The sequence below is a fragment of the Dysidea avara genome, chromosome 3, assembly GCF_963678975.1.
Source record: "Dysidea avara chromosome 3, odDysAvar1.4, whole genome shotgun sequence".
Taxonomy (NCBI): Eukaryota; Metazoa; Porifera; class Demospongiae; order Dictyoceratida; family Dysideidae; genus Dysidea; species Dysidea avara.
The window spans coordinates 11154583-11169231 of record NC_089274.1 but is presented as its reverse complement, the minus strand read 5'-3'; the positions used below and the strand labels follow the sequence as shown (position 1 = coordinate 11169231).

At 36.9% G+C, this 14649-nt stretch overlaps 1 protein-coding gene across 2 annotated transcripts in view; it reads right to left on the bottom strand.

Moving 5' to 3' along the window:
- Nucleotides 1-4402: 4402 nt before the first annotated feature.
- LOC136249338 (ras-related protein Rab-13-like) overlaps nucleotides 4403-14649 on the bottom strand; it is a 14813-nt gene continuing 4566 nt past the window's right edge. The window contains exons 2-7 of one of the 2 annotated variants that reach the window (XM_066041294.1): nucleotides 13535-13635; nucleotides 11835-11895; nucleotides 9931-9991; nucleotides 9433-9510; nucleotides 7221-7373; nucleotides 4403-4621 (exon numbers count right to left, since the gene is read on the bottom strand). In XM_066041294.1, coding sequence (XP_065897366.1) covers nucleotides 4571-4621; nucleotides 7221-7373; nucleotides 9433-9510; nucleotides 9931-9991; nucleotides 11835-11895; nucleotides 13535-13625 — 495 coding nt within the window. In that variant the 5' untranslated portion in view covers nucleotides 13626-13635 and the 3' untranslated portion in view covers nucleotides 4403-4570. Of the gene's footprint in view, nucleotides 4622-7220; nucleotides 7374-9432; nucleotides 9511-9930; nucleotides 9992-11834; nucleotides 11896-13501; nucleotides 13636-14649 lie in introns of both variants that reach the window. The other variant, XM_066041293.1, reaches the window with a different exon arrangement.

Sequence of the window (14649 nt, the reverse complement as noted above, 5' to 3'; positions counted from 1 at the left end):
TTGCATCACATACTATTCACATAGCAATAATTTAATTCCAACAAAATTATGATCACAACAATGAATAGTAAAATTCATATTGATTTAGCAAATGGTGAAACATCATAGAAAAAATCCTTACAAGTCCAGGCAGAAGGATCACGTGGTATTTGAAGCCAGGTACAAGCCAAGGTTATCACACCATCCAAGTCATGTGTACAGGAGTACCAGACTGGTAGTTTGTAAGAAGATGTACCACTCTGCGTGGGCAGTTCAAAGGCACCGCCAGTGCCATAATTTGTATATTGCACTGCTGCAGACCGCAGCGAGTGCATTATAACTTATAATGCACTGGTTGCGGTTTTGTAGACCACAACGAGTGCATTATAAGTTATAATGCACCGACCGCAGTGCATTATACAGATATTGCACTGGCTGCGGTTTTGTGCAGCATAGCACAAGTGCCGGTGGCGAAGACCACTACGACACCTCACCTAATAGGTGGAAAGACACTTCACAGATCACTCGAATTCTTTTATAGCCCGACATGTAAAGGTCGATTGTGGGCCATAACGTCACCAATACGTATAATGTTTACAAGCAGCCAATGGCGATCGAAAAAGCCAACGCGGGTGGCCACAACTCTAGTCTACACATATATAAACGTACTTATACACCTTACTAGTCTGGTGCCATCTTAGCCCAGAGTAAACTGTAGTCCACTTCGACAATGATTCAATAAAACAAATATATTCTAAATAATACTAACCTTTACGTTCGATTGTGGGAACCAGTTTTGTCATGCCACCAGATTCGAGTTTAGCCAGTGTGAATAGTAAGAAATAGACTAGTATCGTTTAGTAGTTAGATTTTGTTTACTTAAACCGTCTATTTAGCTGCTTTTTTTCGCTCGAGAGAATCACTATGGTGATTAATCTGGTGCTTAGTCTATATGGCACACTGGCATGCTGAGCACTACATAATGAGAGTCGAACAGCGAATGCAGGTTAGTGATATAACCCATAGCGTACTAGCTTTCAATATCTCAGGTGGCTGCAGTACTGCAGGGGGAACGTCATCGCAACGTCTGGCTTGGTTACCCACAATCGATGTTAGAAACCTGGCCTTTATAAGTGTTACAGCTGTCTTGTGAGACTCTCCCCACCTATTAGGTGAGTGGTACATAACAGTTATACAACGTGCACTCGTGCTCTACCTGTATAAACGCACTTGCCTTCGGGCCTGACGGCCCTCAGGCTCGTGCGTTTATATCAGGCAGAGCACTCGTGGCCGTTGTATAACTATATAATAAACCACTGTCTGACTAAAATATAGTAAGGTTTCTTAAAGGTAAATTAGATCATATGATTTGTGGTAAAGTTTACCAGCATTGTACTTTATATAACGAACATTAGCCACAAAATTATAGTTGGCATAAATATATTAAAGTAGTAGCAAGCATGAACCTCAATTCAGTCAACTTTCCATCAGTGTACCACTTACATATTTTAAAAGATAGCAACAGACATGAAATTTCCCCCCAAAAGTAACTAGAATTGTATTTATGATGACTATTTAAGGTCAATGTGGTAGTAGGAGTTAAGTGGTTGTGGAATGCATTCATGTGACAGTTATGTCACATGAGAAATAATTCTAGTTACTGTATTTTACTGATACATCTGCCTAGCTATACTTGTCCTTTACAGTAATGCAAACTTTCATTGCTAGTGGTGATTTCACGACTGATGTTACACCAGCAGCTTAAAGCATCTAAAGTGTGCAAGCCTTTATCATACAATTTCACAGTGGTTAAACTCCTGCCAAACCAACCCACACAACTGTTTACTGTAAGCATGATAGCCTAGCCACAAAATGAAAACTTTGCGATTTACTTACACACTTGGTAAATTCTCTAAGAAGCACTGAAATTATGTAAAGCTCAGTACAATGCTGTGAATATGATATCCAATGCAATGCTATATAACAACATGTAAAAGGAATAAACACAAACAAGACACTAAAGTAGTGAATCACTAGATTATTACTATTAAGGGCTTAGTACCATCCCATCACTTCACCATCGCATGCTTGCCAACCCACAAATCCAATTACAGAAATCCCACGGACGTACATAGCTGGATGATCTGTGTACATGAGTGAACCCCACTACAAACTAGAGGCAGCAAATTAATTAATGTAATTGTGATAACTCGCTAAACTTAAACCAGTCATAATAGGCTACTTATGACAGTTCAGTTTATTTTCTTATGCATCAAGTCTGCCTACAATAATTGTGATAACCACAATACTGTGCATTACACCAAAGAATCAACAGAGTAGTAGTACCCACACAGTGTACTAAAAATGACAACTACTGGTTGCTGCAACCTTTAAAAAAACTTTGAGAAAGTAAAACTGAACAATGTATGGATATACCTAAACTGCTGTAGCAATGGCTAATAGTAAACACATACGAATGGTACACACGAACCCATAGACAAGGTGGTACGACCTAGACAGTATTACAGCAAAGCTTCTATTGTATGGGTCCCATAACCAACTTAGTATTCACTACAGTACACTAGTACAGTGACCTGATAACATATTTAGATATAGTGGCACATGATGGCTCACCTGATAGGTCAAGCATGTTGTAGTCACCTGTTGTGACTTGTTATACTAAATACATGTGTATACATGTGACTGATTAGTATGGCCAGCCCTACAGTCACAGCTGCATATGATTTATATACACAAGTGCATGTGCTTAACTTATGTACACATAGTGCCACACATGTGTACATAATGATGTATGTGATTAAGTAGAATTCTCACTATAGGCCACACAAGCTTAATAGTTTCTCAAGAACCAATATCAACGTAGCAAATTAGGTGGGTGGATTTTATTAACTGTGCAGATGGCTGAGTTAGATAGCATACATGACTTAGAATGCAACTGTCTTAGCAAAACAAGAGAGGCTGCCTATACCTGCAGATACATTAATTAATGAACATTTAATCTCTATACTTCAAAGTATATATACTATGACTGAATTAGGGATTAATTTCGTACATCAGGCAAATCACACTAACACCACCAGTGGATAGCTACACTACTGTACTACTAGTTCTGACCCTCAGTACTACTCAAACCACTCGAGGCTGGTTTTAACAGACATCTTTTCTGGGTGGTGTGAAGAGCTCAAATGGCAGTTTATGGCCTTGTGATGGGCCTGGCTTGGCAAGAATCAGTGGTTTACTGGTGGATGGCTTGATAATGTTGGCCAGACATTTTTCTGTTGATTTTGCTACATGTCAGCCACTAAGAAGCCAGCACAACCCTGTTATCTTGTGTCTGGAACCTGCCTCCAGTTTGAAGATTTCTTGCCTACCCCACCACCCACCACCCCTTTGAGAGCACTCACAATATGACTTCATTCATCCAACTGCTCAGATTTTCTATCTTATTTGGCGGGGACCTCTCAAGCAGCTGCAAGTACTGGAAGTGGTTTGAAAGGTAATACATAGATTGATGCATCTCTTGTATAAATTTCATACTATCCTTGGCAAGTAATAAATTCTTTAAAACCATATTTCTAATGTTTCTTCAAAATCTAGTCACAAATGTCCATGCAGGTATAGACAACCTCTCTTGTTCTACTACTTTTAGCTATTCCTTTGTTTCACTACTTTTTTATTCTTTGATCCCTATTTTTAAAAATATTTACTTCTACTTATTTGTTTACTTTTTTGTAACATAGTTCTGACTAATGAACCCACGCATATCACATCAAAAGCAAGAATGGCGTCAGGCATGCCATAAAGCTAACTTTACATCTGAACACACGTCCCAACAATCAATTACTGAAACGTGCAGTGGCCATTACGTATACACTTTGTCTTCAGATATGTTCCACCCATTACACAGTGATACAAATAAAGAACACTACAAGAAGTGTTTCTGCAATCACTACAGAATATACAGGCAATAATCATAACAGATACCACCACAGGGAAGCCATATTGCACTACCGTAAATTGACACCTTACATTGTCAGTGAAACAACCGAGGCACAAAGGAGGACAAAGGTAAGTCTGTAATGCATGTATTGTACATACAGTGGAACCTCGATTATCTGAGGGAGTTCTATAATTGAACAGTATGTAAAATTGAACATCCATACATTTATATACAGAACGTTGCTCAACTACTGTAACAAAGCATACACTTGTTGACAAAATAGTCTAATTGAGCAGTCGATTTAAACAGTTGGAATGTTACACACGCAAAACGTGCATACACAACACTATCAATGAACATGTTGTACTATTTAATGTAAATAATTGTGCACAGTATTATCAAGACACACAGTAGTGTGTTGTGCTGCCCAAGAAGCCAGCACACTACACCGTGAGTATATTAACAGAAAGAAAGAAACTGCATGAAGATTTATGCAACATTTATGCAAATACATGAACATGGTACAGTATAAAAACACCAATAAAACACAAAATTAATATGCATTACTTGCATACATATAAAGCAGAAAACATTTTTAAGAACATAAAGACTACGGTACATACAATACTGCTATCGATTATTCATCTTTGTTAAAATTGCTGCAGTAATCTCCGTTACCATCTACATTATAACAAAACCAGTGATTTGATTCTCTTTAGTATACATAATACGTAAGACTAACATAGAATCAATTTAGAACAAATTTAGAACAAGGAAATCATTTAATTTCAGGCACAGCAAAACAAACCAATACTAGTAAGTAGGATTTTGGACATAATAAATGGCCTGATTGGCATTAGAGGACAACATAATAATATAGACCCTGATATAAATACACAGTAGTGAAGGAAGCTGTTGACGAAAAGGGATGCACAATTTCTAGGAGCGAAAGGTTCTAGAAATATCACCATAGCCAGAAGGGTTGGACAAGATAAAAAAATATAAGCACACTGATAGTAGGAGCTCATCGAATCCTATGGACAAGGGAGCATGTAACTCTGTACACTACCAATACTATGGGTGAAATTCAAACATGGCGTCCAGTGTTACTGTATATAATTGGTTACATCATTCTTACACGCAACAGGGATATACTGAAAGAGCTGCTACTCCATCACCTTAGCTATGTAAAGCTGCTTCAACAGGGAGATTGTCGAGTTGAAGGTAGAAAGTGGAGTAATTTCGTATGATTTTACGTGATAGTGGCTGTAGAAAGACTGTCCTGCTAAGCCTGTGCTACTATTCCTGTCATGCCATTGAACTTTGCTTCCATAGCTTCGCTTTGTTGCAGTGGAAACGTGACGTACTCGAGCATGCGCCTCCGCATAATATCCTAATTAGGAAAGTTACTTATTATAGTACATGTCAGCCATGTTTGAATTTCGCTGACAGAGTTACATGCTCCCTTGTCCATAGGATTCGATGTGCTCCTGCTGATAGTTATTCCTAACAATCACATAGTGTTAATACCAAGACAGCAGTTCACATGATCAAGGTGTCTACACTACTTTGTGTACATAAACCTTCTTGAGATGAACAAAAATTGTAATTAGAGGATTTATGTGGACGAGCAGTTTCCCATTATCTGGGTAGCAGCATCTACTAGAATTAAGGCAGTTTTAAGCATTCATATTAATTTCTTGGAGGACTATTTGGACTCATCTCAAGCACAGAAAATATCCCGTAGCCCTGCACATCAATTCAATCTATGAGCTTACAAAGCACATGATCCCCTAATGTTACAAGATTGGTTTATAACGGGGTTGAATAAGGCAGACCAGTTGATAATACTAAAACTAAATTGTAATGGTACTTGATCAAATGCGCAATCACATGTGCACGTCTTACTGATACACACAAATATGTAGCAACATTTCAACTTAAGCATCACCTTTTTAGCCAACAAAATTTTTATTCTTGGCAAAACACACATATATCTTACCTAGCTATGTTAAACACAGGACAGAAATTATTGCTACAAAGTAGTCCAGCATGCATGGTACTTGTCGATTTACAGATCATAAGTGCTATCATGTCACAATTATAATCAACAAGCACCTGGCACATAGTGGTCTGGCCAGAAGGGAAATAACATCATATAGTACAGTAGTATGGTATACTCAGGATCATGAAGGTTTGCACTTTTCACAAAAAAATATTGGCCAGGAACCAGCCTCACAATACCTTCATGACATCTTTACAGTAATGAAGCCCAAAAATGTCTTCAGTGCAGCCAAAATGCTTCCAGTAAGTTGCTATGGATTTTTAAAAAACTATTTTACACAATTGACTGACTAGCTGCCCATGTGCCTGTTGATGCCTTCAGACAATCGTAACTCAATAATGGCTAAGGCTACAGGCTTGATTTTCTTCAGTCCAACAGGCAACTTTATCAACTCCCTTGCCTGCTTACAGCACAAGGTATTAATTCATGGTAGCGTGTGATGGTTTACCTGTGGCTGACTATCACATCTATAATAGTAGTTGTCCATACTTTGCGTAGTGATTGCAGAGGTGCTTCTTGCATTGTTTTTCATTTGTAACACTTGGAACATAGCTGAAAATGAAGCATAATGGCTGCTTCACTTTTTAGTAATTAATGGTCGCGGCGTGCATTCAGAAATTAGATTAACTTATATATAGCCATTCTTTCTTTTGATGCAGTATGTGCGTGTTCACCAGCTATAATTACGTTACAAAACAGTAAACAAACAAGTACAAGGAAACGTAAGTTCAACTAGGGACCATAGAAACAAACAAGGGAGGTTGCCTATACCTGCAGAAATGCTAGTAGACATTTAATCCCTACACAGGGGTTGATCTAGGGGCCTAGGTTCATACTTAAAGCCTTGAGAATTGAAAAGATTTAATTGATCCCAAAAGTTGTATCATCAAATGGTCAATATTTAATGGCATCACAGTAAAATTTCACCAAAATTAAGTATATTTACACCTAAAGTTTCAATATTTTCGTGGGGAAGCATGCCCCCACACCCCCCTAGAATCCAAAGCAGCTTACTTTGCCCCCTAGCTTAATGTTGGTTAAGCCCTGCTACATGACTGAATTAGGAATTAAATGTACACTAGCATATCTGCAGGTGTAGGCAGCCTCCCTTGTTTCCCTACTTTTTATGATCCCTAATCAAACTTAAAATTCCTAACTTTTTCCTTGCACTTGTGTTCATCAATACACCGAAGTTCCTGAAATGCATTTTCTTACTTCATTCACATTCACATTATCACTGGCACTAGTTTCCATGAACTTAAAACCATGTTCATCAGCAAATGATTGTCCTTCTTCTGTGCTGACAACACGAGCAATTTCACGATCACACTTGTTACCAACGACCATTACTACTGCATTGGGAATTTTCTATACAAAAAACAAATATATATATATATATATAGTAAGACAAATACGTAGCAGTAGCACACATGTACAGTGAACCTGTTCATAGCAGCCACCTGTATAAGGTAATTTGTTATGTAGCCAGCTTTTGTCTATCATTTATTTTTCTATAGGTAAACAGAAAGATTAGATTTTAAGAGATATTTGCACTGTTTTGAAATCACATGTGACCCACTGAGCAAAAACCCGACTTATTTGCACAATTCTGTTTTTAGATAAATACCACTGAAATACATTGGGTAAAAAATGTGCACTACATAAATAATTTTACACATGTTGCAATTGCTTCAGTACACAGTGAAGGAAGACTCGAATTAAAATATCTAACACATCAGTGGATTCACCTCTTCATGGAGAGTAAGAATATCTTTTGTTTTCTTTCGTTTCTGTATGTGTGCTTGGTTACATTGTGGCAAAACGTAACTTTATTGTCACTGTTTCTACAACTTTCTTGTTTTATAGCATGGGTGTATTTAGGCCATAAAATATACCTTGATGAATACCCCAGTTCATGGTGAATAGAATGACACAAGTCCCAACTTTGTAGCTCATTTCAATCGAGACTTATGATCGATTAAACAAGCACCTGTAGTTTTTCCCATATAGGCACTGCACAAATTGTTTATCTTGCTCTTCTTGTTGCCTATTGCTATGACTCCGAAAGCACTTACCAGATAAAGCTGAAACTTCAACAGCCCATTGGCTTTTTCTGCTAGACAACAAATAGTCATAAAGTTCAAGGAAAATGCAAACAAGTCAGGTTTCACTCAGCAGGTCACATATTATGAACGTCACATGCATATGACTGCTGACAGCTCTATCATTAACATCAGGTATCTGGGGTTAGTATATCTACGGCTCTATAAAGAAATCTTGAAACGTGCTTGGTACATGCATGTATAGTTAGTTTTCACATTATAAATCAGTGACAGATTTCCATTACATTACTAAAGGTTTGTACCATGATAGTTACCTGACACGTGCAAGAAAATCCAACTAGTTTACATAAGTGGATAAGCCAGTAGACATGACAACAATTGCAGCAAGGTCGACTGCTCTGTTAGAGTATCTCGATCGTGTGACTCTTGTGTGTATGCATGCATGTTGGTATATAGCCTAAATAATACTTTTATAGCACTCTAATAGAGCACACATTTTTTCTGAGCACTTCCAATACAATGCACACAGAATGTTTTAGAGCAATATTATATTCTGGTGTAGTACATTAGAACTTTCATTTGTAAGGTAGAAATTAAGTGAGACGAGCAACTGACAGCAGTTTAAGGATCTATGTGTGGAGGTCTCTGGTTTACATCTTGAACAACTTTTTCCAACATTTTTCACATTTCACGCAAGTTTTCTTTTACTGCTCGGTGACTGTTCTATTAGAGCATCTCAATAGCACTTTTGTTTGGGTTTTGCTTTATATCCCTTAGCTAATACTTTTAAATCACAGAAAGGTATGCGCTATGATGGTCAGCCTATCTGCATACTGAGTTTTAACTCATTTCTGTCAGTAGTTTACCCTGCAGGCATACAAAAAAAGCACTTGTAATTTTTGAAAAATTGCTTGTAACGTTTTGCCACTTTTATTAATCTGTTCACAACTTGGAATTTGAAAAGAATCCAATAAGGTTTGTGCAAGTTATGGCAAACTTTTTTGTAAGTGGTGTGAAAAAAATTTTACATGGAAGATGAAGAAATATTGAAAGAAAACAAGACAGACTTTGGAATGCACCTCAAAGATGGCTGGACCGATTTAGTTTAAATTTGGTATGGAAGATGTCCCACCCAAAGGGATCTTACACAGAAAAGAAAAGGGGTATTTCTGTTCAGCCATTAATAGGTATAAATGCAAGTAAATTGCATTTTCTTGGTTCCTGTAAAATATACTGGCACGCAACTGGACACATTGGTTTTGTTTAGCCGCATGACACACTATCATGTTCCCTGATAAATTCACATGGTGTCTTGGTGTATCCAATGGCCAGGTGATCACACACAATCATAAACTAGAACCAACCTCCTTAACAGCATCCATAAACTGACCAATCTTATTGAAAGACAATTCATCAGTAATGTCGTAAACTAATATAGCACCCTGTATAATTAAAGCACAAAGTACATATCCAGCCCATAGACGCTACCAAGAACAAATAACTGTACATAAGATTAAAAAATGTGAGACCATTATCTATGCTTGTCTACATGCACTGGATGTTAATCTACACCCCTACACTGTTAGTGCTACTACAGTAGTATTGTAATGCCAGATACTGTATTTGTTAACAATTCACTGGATTGTCAGCATAATCACACACTGTAATTCATATTATCTAGTCAAAATGAGGAATTTACAATATAATCATCAAAAATATTTCTACCATGCATGCAAGGTACCTGTAGTAACCACTCCAATCTTTATGGTAGTCACATAAAATTTTTTTAAAGTACATGAGTAGTTAGTCAAATTATGAAGAAGTATACATATCATTATAACTTTGTACAATGGCTTGCTTACTGATGCTCCTCTATAGCAAGCTTGAGTTACTGCTTGAAATCTTTCCTGACCTGCAGTATCCCTGCACATAACCAATGTACATGTGCATACAACTATTATGTAATTTATTCCAATGTTTATAGGATGAATTAAAAACCAGCAATTATACTACAGCATTACTATATACAATAGACACTATAATTGCGTGTACATTCAAATAATGACTAGCACAAACTACCCTAATCACGGATAATATATATATATGTTGCACATGGATTGGAAACGTGCATATAAAATGTATTACGAATAATATACAGTCCTTGCAATACAATGTCACAGTGTTTTATGGAATCAGTAGTAAAGACTAGTGTAGAACAACACCATTCTCACACGGTTGCAGAACGTTTTTGTAACGTATCGGGACTTTTCGTTAAGTAGTAGTGTCTTGGTATCATCCCTAAAGTTGTTTTGTTGTTGGGCGTTGCATAGGTTAACAGTTAATTATGCTGTTTGTGGTTAGTACGTTGCTCAAGTATGTTTGTGTTGGATAATCTCTGACAAGGTGATGGCAAAAGAAAGGATAGCCACTCAATTTAAAGAACATAACTGTGTTTTATTTCTTTAGCTATTAAAACCTGATGTAGGATAAGTCAGTTTATGGCTAGTTTCACCATGAATTAAGTTTTCCCCGTAAACGTTATTACAAGGAATGTTTCACTGTTCCATGCAATTTATGGAGCCATTTCCTTATCCGTGACCCTAACAGAGTATACACATTAGTTACATACGTACGTACTGTATGTATCCTTACGAAAATTTAGCATGGAAGCAGTCGTTTTTGTATGTTAGCAGGCCTGTAACATGCTTTATTACATGGAACAGGCCTGCATTATCTTTTATACAGGCCTGTATAATAAACTGGTAACAAGCCTGTAAAATATTCAAATCCTGTGGCAGGCCTGTAAAGATGCATTCATTTTGCAGTACACATGTTTAGTCCAGTACCAGGCCTATACTAACTGGTATAGGCCTATAGATACTGTTGCATTTTGAATCCCACAATAAAAAGTGACACTTGTTAGTAAGGTTATAAATACAAATGAAATCTTTAATATGTAACAGAAAAATGGTGTGGTATGTGAGTCAGTATGGTGTATGTGTAACTGCTCACTACAGTAGGAAACATGCTACGTGGGCCAGTAGTGACTAAACAATGCAGTAACCAGTAGCAACATAGCAACAAAAAGTACATGCATGTTCCAGACCTGTACAAAACTGCCTTGCAGGATATACTGGTTCACGACCGTGACAGGCCTGTAAAGTAAAATTACATACCTGCCACAGTACTATTACCATACTGGCCAGACATCCTGTTCTAGGAATGCATTATCTACAGTACAGTACTGTGACAGGCCAGTGACATATATTATTGACAGGCTTGCAGAAGGTTGTTTACAGTAGGGCTGAGCGATAGTGAAATTTTCACTGTCCGAACGATATCAAGACACTGTTCACGATAGACGATAGTAAAATGATAGTGATAATTCACCTATTCCTATTAGTTGCCTTCAAAGAGAGTTGTAAGGAGGGATGTACCCATGCATGTATTTTGCATAAGATATTAAACAGCATTTTAGACTGATTCTTGTTCCAAAACGTTATTATTTTAAAGCATTTTGCAGATATTTCTCCATATTTTACTTGTTAATTACTGTCCGATAGTAAATTTTCAAGCGATATAGGCGATACCGATAGTGATACTATCCCGATATTCCGATATGCACATACTATCCCCCAGCCCTAGTTTACAGGCAATAAATGTTATAGGGATATGTATAGCATTTAGACCATACTACTGTATGACACCATCCAAATATAATATTAAAGAACACATATAATCTGAACCATAACAAACAGAAACTAACCATAGTTGCATTTTTACTGCATTTTCATTCACTTCAAAGGCTTTCACCTTGATTTCAACACCTGCACATATGTATACATTACAATAATAGCGAGTTCATGAATATACAAATTGAAAATTTTTACTACACGTAAATGTGGAGTACATACTTCGCAGTGCTAGAAATAAGAGTCAGAATTTGGTCGACCATTTTTGGAACACAGAAACTTTCTTGGGGATAATTTATTTGACTTCCCTATTGAAACTGTACTGTAAATTAGCCTGACCAAAGTGCTTGGATGTTTTGGCTGACTAAACACTGAAACTGGCTACATTTTACTATTTTTAAATGCTAGCTGGGCTTCACTTGGACCTATCGAAAATAAACAATGAATCTCAAATCAAGGCCCTACTTGAATAAAGACTGGGTTAAAACTGCTGGGAGGGAAATCTTTTATACTAGACGGATGCTACACAGCATCAGGCAAGCCTTAGTGTGAGGCTTTCCTTGTTCATTAGATGAACTTTTGGGAATGGTCATACAGTCGGACGTACTCGCTAAGGCTCGTCAACAAGGAAACATGGTACATATCTCTTGCAGTTTTGATTTGTCAGAACAATAAATGCAATGTTTACAAATTAATCCATTTTGTAATAGTTTGGCTGGTTAATCTGTATTCCACTAATATTCAAAAACACTGCTTTGTATGTATACAGTACACTTTCAGTTAACCTTAAAAATAGCCAGACAATTATGTTCTATTAGAGCATTTGGATAGTTTTGCATAAAAATGGTTGGCTTCGAATAATGCCAGTCATTATTTAATAGTTATACCATGGCTGCAGGTGTATATATCAGCAAAACTCCAAGCAGCCGTGGTATAAGTGACATATATCACTCAAGGCACACTCAGCAGAACTACAGATCACTCACCCCATTTGTTTTATACGCTAGCGTCTGATGATCAATTGTGGTTTCAACTGCGTGGGCAAAGAGCTTTCAGAACGTTATTCCTACATCATTATGTTTCAAGGAACTTTCGATTGTGGGATTGATTTTTGGTCTGTAAAGTTTTAAATACTACATTAAGCCTTTGCTATTGTGGCAGTAAGCTAATACATTAAGTTAAGTGCTTAGGACTATAAGCTACTCACCTAGTGCTTCTTGTTTCGTGGTATGCTCAATGGCTGACATACCCACCCCCCACTCATGCAGTGGGTAGAAAACGCATCCACGCATTGCTCCAGCGATCGTTTTACAGATCACTAGTCTTAGAATGTAGTTTAGTTACTGTCAAATCATCTAAACTTAGTAACTACACTGAGCCTTGCCTAATGTGTACAATAAAATGCTCCGTGTTGCTCAATTAAACAAGTCAAAGCGTTTCATATCTTTGAACTGGCTGAACATCAAAGTCATGAGCAAACTGGGTTTCCATGATCTTGCCCAGGTAATAACTAGATATATTGCCCAGTGAATAAGTTAAACCCTGAGTGGTGCCTTTGAACACACACGCTAAAGTGGTATATAATGCATTATCCAACCCTTTTATCATTGCCTAAGACCATTTGGGTTTAAATAACTGTATACTCACATACACTAAGAAGTATTTACAGTCTTATCAAACAGATTAATAGATTATTATAGTTACTCAATCACACAGAAAGACAGTTACTACAGACACTTACCAATCGTACATAGATAAGTTGGATCAAAAGTACCTTGAGCATATCTCAACAAAAGAGATGATTTTCCAACCTTGTCAGCACCAGCCAAAATTACTTTCAATAAATATTCTGGTGCTTCAGCCATAATTTGAGTCCTATAAATAGAACAACCTTAGTATGTGACAATTGTAACAACTATAGCTGGTTGTCCACTTAAAACTATATGGCAAAGTATTAATAAGTGAGCACAGTCAGTATTGTATAATAGATACTGTATATTTAAGTCCCTTACATATAATAGCTGATTAGTACAGTATTCCGAAAACTTTATTGTGTTATTGATTGACTCTCAAGCAATGGCATTCCTGCATTTTCTCTTTTCTGAATATGTGAGTTTTTAGAAACATTTTAAAAAGCAAGCATTGATTTAATAACAGAAAAAAGTTTACAATCCATAATAATGTTGAATCAAGCATATTAAGCATCATGACAAGAAACTGACAATTTTGCATAGTAAAAAGTGATCATATATCAGTGGATAGGGAGACAACTATCTTTATTAAGTGTTACAATATAGTGTGTATAGTATAGTAGTAAACAAGCCTTTGGTCTCTGATTGTGTCAATATCTTGGTTGTGCCCAGAGATGACCAGACTACAATTATTTGTAAATATGTACTTGTGATTGATAGACACATGTGGCTGCACATTAAATTTATTCAATGAGCGATATCCGCAATGACGTTTCTTGACACTGAGATTATGAAATTTGATGTCATTACTGACAAAATGGCCGTGTTAGTGCAGGGGCTTCAGAGACTTTGGCACACAGTATTCGAAATGAATGTTGTCTGTAGTGTTTTACACATGGAATCACGAGATAGTAAAGGTAAGAAGTAGTACATGTACCATGAAAGTGCAAAACGCAGGAAAGCAGACTGAAAATTTTAAATTCGGACACAAATAGGCTTATTGTATTGCATTATATACTATATGCCTCACATTCGCCTTTTTCGGATTTACAAATGCTATCATAGGGAAATGCTATCTCGCCATATACTTCCCTATACAAGGTCCCCACACTACGGCAACCATTTTGATTTGTGACATCATAGATAATACACCCAATGTCAAGAAACATGATCGCAGATATCGCTCATTATATAACAC